At 36.1% G+C, this 16,667-nt stretch overlaps 1 protein-coding gene across 1 annotated transcript; it reads right to left on the reverse strand.

Annotated features, from left to right (window-relative positions):
- Positions 1 to 78: 78 nt before the first annotated feature.
- On the reverse strand, positions 79 to 16,417 carry LOC111327225 (mucosa-associated lymphoid tissue lymphoma translocation protein 1). The gene is made up of 16 exons (XM_022931356.2): positions 16,107 to 16,417; positions 13,514 to 13,674; positions 11,748 to 11,904; positions 10,970 to 11,233; positions 10,385 to 10,420; positions 9,433 to 9,687; positions 8,878 to 8,910; positions 8,280 to 8,312; positions 7,464 to 7,863; positions 6,358 to 6,435; positions 5,364 to 5,485; positions 4,946 to 5,095; positions 3,984 to 4,150; positions 3,132 to 3,191; positions 2,562 to 2,666; positions 79 to 2,125 (listed from the first exon to the last, which is right to left on the reverse strand). The coding sequence occupies exons 2-16, from the start codon at positions 13,652 to 13,654 to the stop codon at positions 1,982 to 1,984; spliced, it is 2,145 nt and encodes a 714-aa protein (XP_022787091.2). The 5' UTR covers positions 13,655 to 13,674; positions 16,107 to 16,417; the 3' UTR covers positions 79 to 1,981.
- Positions 16,418 to 16,667: the final 250 nt, after the last annotated feature.

Consider the following 16,667-nt stretch of genomic DNA (forward strand, 5'->3'; position numbering starts at 1 on the left):
CCCCAGTGCATGGACAGTAGTCAAATGCCCATGGGTTGCCTGGATTGATGTTGAATCATACAGCTTGACCTGTCAAACTCTTGTCTCAGTAATTTTATTACAACACAGTACCAATACTACTATGGCCACATTATGCATACTTCGTATCAACCTGCAACTACTTACAACAGATCAAATATTAAATCCTATTGCACTTGAGCTACACTTTTATAATTGCTATATAATTGTATTTAAGTAGGTAGAAAGAATAATTGATGAGAGCAATGCTTCAATCTAAGATGATTGGACTTATTTTATTATTATAGATTGGCTGGTTACTATTCTATTATGAAATCCCTTCACAGGTTTAGATATCTTTCTTTTTGATGGTACCTTTAATAAAATCAACAATTTTGTTTTCTATCATGTATTCTAACCCAAGTCGTATGACTCACTGCTACTGCTACTATGGACTTCTATGACAGTGAAAGTTGCACAATGCATTCTTGTATGAATAGAATTTATGCTTATGATATAAAGCATTCTGTGTTGATTGTCCTCTTACTTAGCATTTACTTATTGTTTAAGGTAGCAAATCTAGAGCACTAAATTAATCATTGCATACATCACTTCATACTTGAAAATCATATTGAATGATTTTGGTTTAATTTTCTGTTTCTAGTACACAACTTTCTTGTGGGTGACTTCACTGGCCACTTGAAACCAGCTCAGATGTAAATCTTACACGTTGATTAGACTGGATCAGTCCATAAATTTGTTCCTTGCTCCCTCCTAAAGAGAATAATTGGGTACATATGCTCCCTGCCTACTTTGTTGCAAAAAAGTGATGGTGGCCTCATGGTTGGTGCGCTCCACTCCGGATTGAGTGGTTCGGGTTCGAGCCCCGGCTGGGACATTGTGTTGTGTTCTTAGGTAGTTAAGACACTTTACTCTCACAGCGCCTCTCTTCACCCAGGTGTTTAAATGGGTACTGGCAATTTAATGCTGGGGGTAACCCTGCAATGGACTGGCATCACATCCAGGGGGGAGTAGAAATACTCCTAGTCGCTTTATGCTACAGAAACCGGAGTTAAGCACCGGCCCAATGGGCCACTAGGCCCGAAAACAGACTTTACCTTACCTTCTCTCCTAAAGAGAATAATTGGGTACATATGCTCCCTGTCTAATTTGTTGCAAAAAAGTGATATTAATTAAGTAAAAAAAAAAAAATGTAAGAAACATTCTGGAGAAGGTTCCCTAACCCCTACTTTCTCCCCACATTCTCTATCTGGGGATTAATAACACAATCTTTCTAACTGCCTCATATTGACAAAGAATATACAATAAGGTTGATGTACGACTGGGTTAAGTGAATGACATCAACAGTTATCTGGTTTTCAAATTCTGAATTTTCTAGTTTAAATATCCCCACAATGGCACATAATTCCAAAAGAAAATGCCATTTTAAATCAATCATACAATCCTCTGACACTACATCTACTTACTTTAATGTTTAGCATTTGGGTACCAGATTTTCTTGAGGGCTATTCCAAATCATAAACCTTAAATCACTGATAACACTTATCCCTAAATTATGAAATGGGTAGAGCTCAAATGCATCACTCTTTGGGTAAAACTTTCTAGCTATGGTGTTTAAAGTGACAATCTGTACTCTGTTTCTTTTCTCTCTGGAATGCTTTAGTATAATTATGCTGCACAGCCATTGTCTCAATTTTTTTCTCCCATCCTTGACATTAAATCTGGGACAACATTTAAGAGAGGGCAGTGTTAAAGTGAGTAATATGTTACCTCAAAAGTTTCAAGGGGTTAAAATTTTATTGGAGTAGTTTTGAGTATCGCTCAAGTATTTTTTGCAATATTGTGGGGTGAACTGTCTTGAGTAAAAATTTCGACCACAATATCTAATGCTATCTACACTTAAAAAGTAATGTCCTCACTGTAACAATTCAGTGAAAAGCAGGATTATTTAACATCTGACACTTCACTCCTTTTGATAATTAGCCTTGTAAAATGCTGCTGCAATTCCAAATTCTTTGAAATTGAACACCTCGACCCTGTGCTTTGTTCGTTCCTCACCAGATCCGTTAAGGATGTACTTAATAATCAATGTCAAAGCCAGTGGTTCCTGTTGGTAAGAAAAGAATCATTTTTGAGATCAAACAGAATTCAATAAATAAACACTGCATTAAAATTCCTTATGTCAAATGGATCATTAACATATATAGTTACATCCTAGAAAACAGAATTCAAGACTACAGTATTTTGTAAAATATTCATAAGCCAACCAACATAATTACTTCACATCAATCAATAAGACTCAATCTGGACTAGTTTTTTCAGACTTGAGTCCTTTCCCTGCTGGTTCTCAGGTTGGGTTCTTTCAACATTATTTTCTTCAGTCTGGAACACCCACAATGAATACGACCTAGGATTTGGGGTATAAGTTTGCAGATATCTCACAAGGGAAAGGAAAGAGACCAATAATTAAAGTCAAATTTTATCAATTGAAACAGCAAGTTTTAATACAAGATGATGGTAAAACTAATTACACTGTAATTCACCTTGAGTCTCTGAATGTTGTAAATTTCACTAATCTTTTCCACAGCAAGACTTTGAGAGGGTCCATTGTGCTGTTGAGGCAGGCTTCGAGCAACCGTGTCGGTAGGCTGAATAGAAAGAGTGAGACTTGCTTTAATTAATTAGCTTGAGAACTCAGATTATGGTGGTAAAATAGGAGTTTTAATAACTTCTTCCATAACAGGCCATTAATTGGGAAAAAAACTAAACATTTAAGCCCCCTCACAGTCTGAATACATGGACGTAAGAGGTCTTTTTTCAGCACTGCAACAGTTGGTGCACAGCATTTCCATGTACGGTGACTCAGAATATGAGCTGATAACTAGAGTTGAGTGAATGAATCGGAATAATACAAACACAATATTTGGAGTTGAAAATTAAAAAAGATAAGGTTGTACCTAGAGGTCTTAAAAGCAGCCACAGACTGCTAGCAACAGGCTTCAATTTTATCAAACAACTACTAACTAACATATTAATCAACCAGGTTCACTAATATATCCACCAGTATGTTGATAAAGGCCACCTGTATTAGAACTTTCATTCGGATCTCCTACCTGAACAACCTGTCTCATTATGTTGGTTGTGGTCGGATGGAAGTAAAGACTCTGGCAATCCTGAAAATCATTGTTCACAAATAATTTATGATTTAGATTAAAATTGATAGCAGAATGACAATTAGGATACTAACAAATTGATCATTAATCTTATCCCAACATGTGCTTTTAATTTTCACCTTATTCAGGAGTAGTTCCCAAGTGGTATCTAAGAGGCATGACTGTGTTCAAACAAAATTGAAGCCCTAATTTAATTACAACCTTCAATTTCTGCAATTTTTTCACTGAAATCCACTAGTGAGGGTCAATACAGCAATGCATTACATCATAAAACAAAGCAATAATTATAAAAGTCATGCGTTTTATTGCCATAAAATTTTGAGGAGCAACAGTAAGCAAAGTGAAAAGAAATTTTGTTTGAAAATCTTATTAGTTAAAATACAGAATATTTGATTGGAACAAACTGACAAACAAAAGAGTTCAATACTCTTAGTAAGGATGGCATTGCTGAAAGATACTATCTTCATGTACCCAAAATGCCAAAAAATAATCAGAAATGGACTCAAATGGGAGTTGATGAAACAAAGGAAAAGATTATTTAAAACAGAGTTGTCAAAAAAATTTTTGAGTAGATTTTGTGATACATAGTAGTGGGCACAATGTGATACCTCCATATATATGCTATAAATATAATGGAAATAGGAGCTGGTCCTTAGTTCTCCCTGGGCTTCAGTAAAATATAAAAAATTTAATGATAACTTAGCTTCTTAATCATTCAACTCGATCAATACATTAATAAACAAAAGTTGCGTACAATGACAACAAAGAGAAAATTGAAATGTTGAACTTTACCTGTGGAAGACACTCCAGCATCAAGCCCACATCACAGAATTTTGCCTCTCCTAAGTCAATAACCCTTAGGCACAAAACAATTGCATTTGACAGCCAGTTCTGGTGTTCAAAACGGATTTCTATCTTTATGCCAGCTTCACATTCTATCTCTCGCTTTTGAGGGAGATCTGTACACATTTGAGAAAGAGAATATAGCTCTAAGTATACAGAATGAAACAATCAAAGTATCAATATTAACATATGCCTAAAAACATTCTCTCCATTTACATGGTGTCAAACCATGTGTGACAATCACACAGAACTGTGGAAGATCTACTACCAGACACTTACAAATTATGAAAACTTTAGTTTTATATTGCCTTACATTTCCAACCAAAATTTATTATCTAAAACATTTGCTGTAGTTTAAAATGATTCTAGTGTAAAATGATAACATTTAACTGCTTGTAAAAGCTACAGCAACCTTAAACCAGTTACGGTAAAAGGTCTAAAGTATTAAAGAAAAAAATTTTAGCACCCCTCAACAGCAAGAAATATAAACTTAATATGCCTATAAACAAAGCTAACAGCATTTAGGAAGCACTAAACTTGCGAAAGCAATGATCAACTTCTATACTTGTTTCTTTTTGTGAAGTTCTTGTCAGTTTGTGAAAAAGACAAATTTTCAGAGAATAATGTTATTAAATTAAACGCAAATTTGCAGTGTGTTTTCCACAAGTTGTAACAGATAAGCTGCATCCTGGATTTGTTAAAAACAATTTACATGGTTTTGTTTGTTTAAGGACCATAGAGATGTACCCAGAACATAGCAGCCAGAACACAAATCAAACTGTTTCAAAATCTGACCTGAAATTCATTTTTAAATTGAATTCAACAGCTACAGTGTATGGGACAGCCATCCAGGTCAGAAGTGCTCTGGCCTGTTAACATTTCACTTTCATCATTGATTAATATAAACTTACGGTGTATTTCAAGCCACGACTTCTCTCTTTCAGAGTACAATTTGTCTTTGTGAATTGGGTCACGCAAGCTGTATTGTCTTGTGGTGGTAGAGTGAAACTGTGGACGTTGTCTCTCCACCAACTCATTTCTCTCTACCTCTGCACTAACATCTGAAAAGTATATTGCTCAAAATGACTATAATTTAAAACTACGAGCTTCAGTGGTAGCTAGGGTGGTATTAGAGGTGGAACTGGAAAAAAAAAAAAACAGATTTTGAGTACATGCCTCAACATTCATTATTAATGAGCTTTATAAGTTCCTTTGAAATTGCTTGCTGTCTATTTTTCCTTTGACCGTCCAAAGTATCTGACAAAGTTTGGAAGTTGCCTGTCACGTTACATATACCTATCATTCATGTAGTTTAATTTCAGCTCTTACCTGCTGCCACTTGATGCAAGACATCCTCAACTTTACAGTCATTCATGACATACTTTAGCAGGTGTTTCATGTACATGCCATTGGGGTCTTGTCTTCTCTCATAAGCCTCAGACTGAGGACATCTGTTGATCGAAAAGGGACACCATTAATCTAACAGTACGAGCATATCCATTTCTTAGATAGGTTATGGTAATGTAAATAATGAAAATTACAGAGAGCAAAATAGAGCAAATATTAATTGAGTGTTGAAAGTAATTCAAGATTGCATTGGTTTTCCTTTACTTCGCACTATGATTGGTCAATCCCGCTTCAGACAGTTTTTTGTTTTTTACTTTGAGTTCTCATTGGCTCTTACAAACATAACATAACATAACATAATCTTTATTTCTTAAGATAAAATCACATATCCTAAGTTACGACATAAACTCACAAGGGAAACTATTACATGTCATAATAATTATTTAAAAATTATCCCATTACCAAAAACATTCTTAAACCTTTCAGTGTGGATTCTAGGGACAGAGACTGACGTATTTTTAAGATTGTACCTCATGTTCTTTTTCTTAGGTAAAAACTGGAAAAACGGGCATTCGGGGTCCTTTGATCTTTTTGTGTAGAGTGCCTTGTCCGCCTTCTCTAGCAAATCCCTGATATCTACATTCTTGGACATAAACTTCCTTTTGAAACACCGGTACAAGTATTTTCCTTTCTTCTGAATAGCCACTGCCAGTGATTGGTTCTGGTTTTACAACAATAATCAAATGGTGCCCTAAATACTGATGGAGACTATAATGACCAGTGGCTTATAATCATGTAATTACAGCATTTTACTGCATTGGTCGCTGTCTATACCTTCTGTCTCTGGCCAATTAAACCCCATAAAGAACTATACCATAAATACAATTATTTAATACTGGCAAATACTGTACCATATTATAATTACAAATCTCAGTCAAGAGAGTTCTGTATTCTATGGTAGATTGGTTTTACTTACGTGGCAAACCCCATTACTGCCTGTGCATTGTATGGAAATTCATAACTCTTCATGACAAAATTTTTCTCAGCATTTGCCCTAAAGATAAACAATGATCATAGTTTCAAGACAATATCATTAGCTCAAGATGGGCTTTTATATGCAACTGGTATCAAGCAAAGGGGATCAACATGGAAATTCTACTACCATGGACCTCTTCACTGTTCTTAGAACTCAAGTGCCCCATGAATGTTATAAGAAATGTTGATGTTCATCGTGTTTTTGCTGATAACTGAATGTTTAATCATTTGACTCACAATGTAGAGTCAGGCTATGAACATTATTTTATTGACTGCAACATTTCAACAGTACTGCTATACTGCTAGTCGTTGTCAGGTGACAAGGTCAAAAGTTTACATGCCAGTATTTATAGCGCGGTGTTTTTTGGAGTTCTTTCATCACGGTATTTTTTATTTTGCCCATTATTCCAACCACCAAAGGTTGTTCCCTCATTGGTTTCTTTATTTTAAGTACCAATGCTGCAGCAAACAAGGTTTAGAGGTTTTGAGAACAGGTATCACAAGGTGTAAAAATGCAAACTTACTCAGTAGTAAGATTTAGAGAGTTACAGATATGTAACAATACTCACACTGATTGAAGAAATCATGATAAATTAGTGCTCGACAAAAAGGGAAACAAAATTTGAACCAAGGATAAAATTGAACTACAACATATACACTCTGTTAACTTGGGTAATGCTACTACAACTACAGTTGAGTAAACCCCAGCCTCCTCAGCCTTGAGGGCCAGTAAAAATTGCTCTCTTAACCTCTACCTTTCGAACTTTGCAGTATCCACTAAGTTCAAAGCGAGGCTTGAGGGAGATTTGTGGGGGTATTGCAATATGCTTTCCCTCTAATTACTTTCCTTCTTTATTTGCTTTGAGAGTGTTGCATTGAGAGGTACCTTGAGATGATCTGTAGCTCAGTTGCTACCTACGGTATCCTCCAATACTATTGACTGTTGACTAAGTGTTTTAATTTATGAGAAAATGCAGTGAAAATGCATTACACAAAGCTAGAAGTTTCTGCTATGAGTAACAGGCTATGACTTAGCTGTGAACTCACCTCTTGCGGCAGATGTCCAAAAGAAACACTATCAACTCTGTGTGGTATCTGTTCATTTCATCCAAAATTCGCTGAGCACAAACAGCTTCCTCTGGTACCCAATCCCCAACTGAATCAACAGGGACCAGGTAGTTTTGCCCTCCTTCTTCAAAACCATGACCAGCAAAGTAAACCAATCCATACACCCCACTTCCAAGAAGACTGTAAAAAATATTGAGTGCTTGATACATCTCCTCTAGTGTCAGGTTCATGAGAGAGATGACCTTGAAACCCATTTCACGAGTACGTAAAATTGAGGCAAGCATCTTTGCATCATTGCAAGTGTGAACCAATGGGCTTTCATTGAGAGGTAAGCGCACATAGTCACGGTTGCCGATGACTAAGGCGATTTTGTCAGCAGCTGAAGGAAGTCAAACAAGACAAATGACTCAACATTCATTTATCTAATTATAGAACCACAATGATCATCAACATCTATTTCTATTTGTTTTTTCTTTCAGCATTAAAATTGCACAGTACTGCTAAGTCACTGCATTTGTTAAAAATGAAAGGAAACTAAGAAAAGTCACTTAATCATAATTGTATTTATCATATTGTATACATACAAAAACATTTATATTGTAACAATATAATATTAATTAATAATTTTGTCGAAAAAGTGTTGCTTTTGAGCACTTGCAAAGGAAAGAAAAGGACGGTTATAGCCTGTCACAATATACCTGTGACACACCAATACGACCATCAAATAAAACATAACTGCATATTAACTATATGTAAATATTTTTTAACACGCATAAAACTAAATAGTTTACTCACCTTTCTGTGTGAGCTCAGCAGATCTGGGAATCACTGTCAAGTTATGAATGGCCAAAAATAATATCAGTTGATTCATATGTAATTTTCTTTACATAAATCGTAATTTAACTGTCTGGGTGGTATGTGGTATAAGTCACATCGAAACCTGAATGGCCCCGAAACACATGCCATGTGCACGTGATTGTCTAGCATGAGGGACACTTTCCTTCTCCACCACTGCTACTGAGTATAATTTTTTCTCTAAACTTTTTTCATTGTTAGAGGATCAATAAACCAATCAGAATCTGCCTTTTGTGCACATATATATATACCTGTCAGGTCTAATTCCACCATGGGATGATGGCTGTTGCTTACACTATACAGACACTGTTTTTGTTTGTTTGATCATTTTTTGGTCATTGGGTTTCAGTTCTTGGAAACAAAAGTGTGGCCTAAACTCACAGAGAAGATTAAATGAAAACTTCTCACAAATGGGTGTATTGCAATTGCTGATAGGTGAGAATAGGTCAGTTACGCAAGGAGGTCTCCACTGGATTGTTACTTAAAATTATGACACAAATCCCAATAAGTAATAAAAATAATTAGGTTAAAATCATACCAGCTTGAGCTCTATGTAGATCATCTGGCCTTCCTGGAAGTTATTAAAAGCAAATACAGATAACAAAAGAGTTAATTCAATCCTCAAAATCATTAACTTAATTATCAATTTATGCACTTTTTAAGTATAGGGTATTGCAAAATAAAAGCTTTTGAAAGTATTAATAAGAAAATCTTACAACAAAAGAACATGGAATGTTTACCCTGTGATTTTTTTCCAGTTAATTGATTACTTTCAATTCTTTGTGTGTGTACTTATCAAAGATTGAAGAGATAGACAGCTGTTGATCAAGTAGCTTGAGATACCTGGGCCAAAACAATACTTTGCCTGTGAGCGGACAGACAAGGGTTCTTTTTTTTTTTTCTTTTTTTTTTTTTTTTTATCAAAAACCACCTTATTACACTACACTGGAAGTGACTGTTTAAAATAGATTCAAGATTCATTTCAAGAGAAATTTTCCATAGGTTATGAGAACAGATATACTGAGAAAGAGCAGATAATTATGAAGATTTCACAAGCTTCATATCGATGAAAGTATGAGTAAGTATGACCTACCTGCTTGTAACAATGCTGTGTTACTGAGGGCATCACCAGCACTGTTTTCCACCCTACAACAATAGTTGCCTTCATGTCGATAATGGAATGGCTGGAAAGTTAACTCTGCTCTTGTCTGCCCCACAAGCATAAAGCCATCTTTATACCACTGGTATTTCACTGGTCCTTCCTTCACCTCAATGACCTGGCTGAATTCCATACCAACAAGTACAATGCAGGACTGTGGTTGACGTGTGATTTCAGGAGGATACTTTCCTGGAGAAAAATGAACCTGACTTAACATTGACTTTGGTGTTTAAGTTTGGGAAAGTGGTAAGTGAAGTTTTACACGATTAAAACAAACTTCTGCTTTTTTTTATTCTGCTCGCATCCAAATAAACCGTTACAACAACAGAGAGAGAAAACAAAATACACTGGTATATATATATATGTATATATATGCTAATTCCTAAAAAAAAGAAAGTTTGAATAACAAAAGGAAAAGAAACACCTGGACCAATCATAGGTCAAACTAACTATTCCAGTGAAATATTTCAAATTTAAAATAACAACGGCAAAACATAAAATGTATAATAACAACAGTAAGCTTAAATGCAATCTATGGTAACATATATCTCATCAGTATTACACTTAACCCTAACATCAACGTGCATATTCTCCCTTCTGTTCTCCATACATTTCCTATTTGAAGCTGACAAAGAGAGTCTGTTTAAAAATCAAGAGCTTTTATCAGTCTTAAGTTGGTTGATACAAATGAGTCAGTAGCTGACTACCTTTCTATGGGACATAACATTGCTTACCTCACTAAGTACTAACCAGTACTTAGTTTTGATTTTTCACCTGCCTATTCCCCTAAGGTTTGACCCATCCCTCCCTTCCTCCCATTTAAATAATGTAATGAAACCCCCTATCTGTCCTCAAAAAAATTGATTGTTCAAGATTTGAGACTGACCTTGTGGAGTTTGTTCTTGTCCAGTATAACCATTTACTTCAGAAGGTAAAAAGTGCAGGATATTAGCATTCATGTACAATCACGTAATTGAAATTTCTATCTAGAGTACATTTAACATTTAAGGAGGTTAGCAAAGGGGGGGTCCTGATCTGGTATTACTCATGAATTTTAGAAAAAGCCATCCATCGTGTATATAAAAGGAAAACATTTGTAGACAGATATCTCTTCTTATGTACAAGGTCTTGGGAAATCTTATGGTTTTCGCATCTATTTTAGGAGGCAAATCACTCCTCAATGATTGCACTTGCTCTTCGGTAAAATTAATGTGTAACATATTAATTTTGGCCAAGCCATGATATGCATCATGTAGAAATCCTTTGCCATCCTCACTAAATGTTGACAAACTCATGATGAAGGTACCATTCAGTATAATTATTTTAAAAACAGGCATACTGCCCATATGTTCATCAAAAATGATCAGGACCCTTATTCTCACGAGGAGAGTAATTGAAGTTCTTACTAAAAGCTAGGGAGAAGTCAGCTGTAGTTCTAAGTTAGGGTTTGTAACAATCATCACAGACATACCAGGTGATGGATGGACTTGTAACTCCACTTCACGACTTTCCTCCATACTCAATCGATTGGACACGATGCACTTATATTTTCCACTATCTTCCGGTCTAACACAATCTAATGTTAGTTCTTCATTTAATCCATCAGGAACCTCAACACCATCCTTGACCCACAAATATTCTGGGGAAGGGTAACCTGTAGCTTTGCATTTGAAGGTCACACTTGCACCAGCACAAACTGGCCGTGATGACGGATGTTCCTGGATATTCACCTCCTCTGCATTGAGAACAATTTGTCAGGTTGTTAAGTACTTTCTGCTTAGCAGCCCATTGCAGATTTCATTTTTATATTGCAGATTTTATTTTTATCTATATCCAGTTTATTTGTTTTATTTTTAAGCTACATCATCACGCAAACTGACTAAAAAATTACTACATTATTGTCACAAATTCGCTTTCGTTTGGAGTAGTCAGAGGTTAAAGATCAAGTCTGCATACAAGAGTGAATTGTATTCCTGTCAAGTAACTTTTTCCTTCTTTCTTTACATCTTTTATATCTGCAAACATGTACATGTTTTTTTGTTCATTTATATATTCGTGCATTTGTTCATGTGATAGTTTGTTTCATTTGCTCATTCATTCATTTAGTTTTCATTTATTTGTATTTTCATTCATTCATTCCTCTTAATTCATTTGCTCATTAAACCCTTCACTTGTTCATTCATTTGTGGATTTTTTATCAGTTGTTTATTAATTGTCACTCATCCACTCATGTTTTGTGGTTATATTACCTTCATATTCTAAGATGTCCAGGGCTTGAGCATTTTTAATTTTTTTCAACCATACTACAAGTGCTTTAACAGTTTTGCATTTCCGCCCCAAGTCAGTCAACAAATCCATTGAGGGGCTGCCACTCATTCTCATCCCTGCCATTTCAAATGTTGACACCTAACAAGAGACAATTAGTTAACATTTTAAAAGAGACAAAACCAGATTATGACCAACAGAAACTCAGGCACTGCAATTTATATACCATAGGTCACTAAAAAAATTATAGCACTACATGCTTGTGTTGTATTTTCCACTGGCTGAGGAATGAAATAAGTGGAAAATGTTTTCTCACACACCTCTCTGGCCTGGGCGCGAGGGTTTGTTTTTGAGTCACATGCTTGGTATATTTTATCAGTTACTGTTTTGCTGTCCGCCATTGCTGATGTGTATTTTTGAGCCCCAGTTCCAACCCAACCCTTTGCTGGAGTTGATAACATACACTCTGTTGGTTATATATTGTTTATTAAGACTGTCAGCAAAGAGTCTTACTAAGCTTGTAACTGTTTTTTAATAATACTGTATGTTGCCTACATTACGTATAATGCTAGGCTGTATTGGTTTGAGATATTAAAGAGTCAGTTGGCAGTGGTCAGCTGGACTATGGCTCCCAGGGGTGTGTGATAACTAATTTTCATGCCTCAAATGTAGCTATTATTTTAGGGCGACACTTACTAAGAAAATAGATGTGACAATAGAAATGTTCAGTCTTTCAATTTAACAGTTTATTACACGACTCGGGCAGTCAGAGGGCTAATAACTAAAATCAACCAATCAAAATGCTCTATTGCCGGCCAATATTCTCTCAGTATTGGACCGGGCACTGTCCCATATGGTCCCGAATGATACCACACTTAGCTTGTATCCCTTTGAACTTCAGTTGTATAATAAATCTCTTATTAACCAAGCTTGCTCGGGACCGTACTGGAAGAATATCGGCCCTTGATCTTTTTTGTACAGACCTTGCTGCGCTTGATCTGTACTGTCAAGACCTCAGGCCGATATTCTCCCAGTACGGCCCTCGCACTTGGTTAATAAGATATAATATTTGACCACATCAAGTAGAGGTGTCTCAATTCTCACCACCTGTCTCTTCTAGCAGTTTTTCAATTGCTTTATCTGTGATGTCTTCACTCAACTCCAACCTCACTGACCCAGTCATAATCAGAATCCCATTATTTAATATATTTAGGCTTATATTATTTTTAAACTCTGTAATTTATATTCATATATTTTTCCTCGGTATATTAGCATCTCTATTGCTAGAGGCCTAACAAGCCTCATTTTCATCAGAATTTAAATAAAGTCATCGTCATCATCATCATCATCCAGTGTGGGAGCATAATGCTTCTTCTGCACCTGAATCTGTACTTTCAAAATTGCCTTTCAGTTTTTTCTCACTGACTTAACCATAATTATACAAAGAAGTCCAAATATACCTTTTTTTGAGTATCCCCTAGATATTATAACCATATCATTGTGATCTTTTCTAGTTTATTACTTCCGGTCAATATTTACTTCACTGCTACTTCACTGCTACCATGGCAACAGAACTCTTAGGCCATGCTTTCCGGTTTTGTACCTTTTATCACCGAGAGTTGATTAAAAGGTTTCTTTTAGTCCACTTGTGTTTCTGTTTTTCTCATGAATAACACTATACATCTATCTTGGGTCCCTTTCTTGACAAAGGACCCTCTCAAGATTTCTAGTAAGAATAAATTATACTTACATCTTCAGGTTTATACGCATTACTTGGCATGACACCAATAAGCGCTTTCCAGTTTGTTGGTCCAGGTATGTCTAGCAGTTTTGCCAGTTTGTAAAGAACACCATAAGGTAACTCTCTTATTTGCTTGTTCTTGTAAGCCATTGTCGATCAAAATCAATTTCCTATCAGTTTAGATCAATCAGATTAGTAATAAACAATTGTCAGATCTGGATTTTTAGCTTTCCTGATTTCTCACTTGTAAATAATTGACTGGCTTCCAGCATAACATGTATAGGCCACACCCATGTCTAGGCTGCACTATGAACTATTGACCCAATCTCAGGAAAAAAAGTGTTGCCAGTAACAAAGCACAATCAAGCCAAAAAGTTGACACAACTCTTTCTTTTTGCAATTTCTCATTTGACAACAAAAAGACTTCTCTAAGAAAGAAAACTGTCTTGGGTAAGTGGGAACGTTTGCAGAAAACTGGAAAGGATCACCATTCCACCATCTAAAAACTAGAATCCCTCAAAATCCCTTTCTCATTGTCACTGTTTCCAAAAATACCTCGAGATTCACTTTCATCAATCTCTGTGGTCTTGTTGATGATTTTGGTATCATTATTTATTTGGAAAAGGAGCTTGACTTGCCTGCTTTCATTCTTTGACAACATGCAACATGTGGTTACCATGGTTACATACCATACCTTTTTCTAATTTCTCATTTGACAACAAAACAACTTCTCTAAGAAAAAACCATCTTCTTGAGTAGGTGGGGACATTTGCAGAAAGTCAGAAATATTTACAAAGGAGTACTGTTCCACTATCTAGAAACTACAACCCTTCAAAGTCCCTTTCATTGTCACTGTTTCCAAAAATACCCCGATATTTGCTTTCATCAATCTCTGAGGTCTTGTTGGTGCTTTTGGTTTTATGATTTCTTGGAAAATGAGCTTGACTTGGCTGCTCTCATTCTTTGACAAGGTGCAACATGCAAGTTACCATGGTTACATACTAGGTTAGTTGTATTGAAAGAAATGAACCCCTCTACATGCAAAGAGAATAGAGCAAATGTTATCAAGAACATTTCTTGTGTTGTTTGTGATTCAAGGATTCAGCTGTTGCACAGGCCAAAAGTAACCAGAAAATGGGTGGAACAACAACTTGCAGCAATAAAATGGAAAGCGATATATGAGGATATATGTATAGAAACCCCTGGAAACCCACAATTGGCATACCTTGTCAACTGATTGGATACTTTCTAATGAAGATGACAAGTTTGCTGTTGGTGCTTATTGAATAAAACTATGAATAAGTTAGGAAGTTTGTTGATTATTGTGTTGGGTAACTTTGCATATTAATGAGCTCTGAACTGTTGTACTCACATGTACCAGTAGGCCCACTGCAAACTTTCAAGGTGGTTTTTTGTCAAAAAAGTGTGGCCTATTCACAGGTATATATGGTAATTCACATAATTCAGTGATAACAGTACTAACTAGGCTTCACTATTTCAAGTGTCAGCTGTATGTCAAGGGGGTAGAGATACAACCTTGTACATACCAATGGGTGAAAGTGATTCAGATTAAATAAATGAGGAAATATTTGCACTAAGTTGGATTTCTTCTTTGATTTCTACAATTAACCTCCCTTAGGCAGGTTAGGAAACTTTGAAAGCTCGATCAACCTCCTTGCCACAAGGCAACGCCTTTACCTTCATCTCCTTCCAAATTTCCACCATTCTCCTGGCTCACTGAGCCATTACCTCTGAATGGATAGGGTGACAAATCTTATGTGAGTAAATGAGTTCTACTGCTTTCATATTATGTATAAAAGAAACTCGATAGATGACCTCTAAATCCTTTAATTTGTGTTCCAAAAAAATTCCCGGGTTAATCTTCATGGAAATTCGAACGCATATTCACTACGAAATGGATTAAAGAGACATAGCTAGAGAGCCTAATTGATGCACCCTTCGCACAGTGACTTCACCAAACTAGATTTCCACGTAGATGTCATCAAGTAATGACAACAGATCTTTTCTTTTCTTTGGCTAACAAAACAGTTATTTCTATTAAAAGCTCATGACACCCTGATTTTGTCTCTTTGAAACTGACATATCATGCACTATCCATTGTTTTTGTTCAAGAATACCTTATTCTTAATCATTTCAAACAGAATCTATTCTTCTAAGATTTCCAGATTTTTTCTTAAGTGGAGCATGAACCATTCAGAAAATCAGCCTACAATTCAATTTAACCAAAGGAAACGCAGTCACCTCAAGATCGAGCTCCAAATATACTATAACGTGTACTTTATATGCATGACAAATACGTTTTCTTGTGTTTGCAAAGTATCTTAAGATTTGGAAGGAGGAAGACCTTTAATCTCAGCAACTTAGTATATTTAGTGTGACCCGTGCATTACACTCTCTATCAAATCCTAACTCGAGAACACTCCAGAAAAGTGCACTCCATTACGATGGCGACGTGACAGATGAAATGTAAGTTGCTTGTTCCGGTATAAGCAAGAAGCAGTAAGAAAGAAAATTCAACGTATAGCAGACCTGCATTCTCATTTCGAAACACATTTCGATTCTTTATCGACTTAAAGCTCACCTTAAAGAAACTCCAAGCTATAACGTTATTTTGGAAGTCGATGCGTATTGATGACGGCGCGTAAAGCGGGTAATTTGTACACAGGAAGAAGTAAGCGCCCCCAGTATGATGAATGGAACGTCACTTGGAACCAAACACCCACGTTCACATGAAAGGCGAAGGCGAACGCACTAAATGAAAGCCTAAAGCGCTTGATCGTCTTTTTTAAAAGGAAATACGACGTAATTTTTCCACGAGGAGGAGTATAAAAGTAATGGTAAAGACCCTTCAAGTGTGTTTCTGTTTCGACTCTTCTCAGAAAAGCCGGAAGTCGTAAGAAGTAGTCCAGTCGGGGTATGCTTGGGAATATGGAGTCTGGACCCAAATTAACAACCACGTAAAAAAGGATTTGTGCTTCATTCTAGTTGCCTCGATTGGCCTAAAGAACATACCAGATACTTAAACTTCCATCAAAGATATGTGAAATCTTGAGAAACTTGGCTTTGCTCCCTTTAATGATAAAAGGCGGGAAGAAGCAATGGTATCCCTACCCTCCCCTCGCGGAAGAAAAAGTAAGAGGAA

The sequence above is a fragment of the Stylophora pistillata genome, chromosome 4, assembly GCF_964205215.1.
Source record: "Stylophora pistillata chromosome 4, jaStyPist1.2, whole genome shotgun sequence".
In the NCBI taxonomy this organism is placed as follows: Eukaryota; Metazoa; Cnidaria; class Anthozoa; order Scleractinia; family Pocilloporidae; genus Stylophora; species Stylophora pistillata.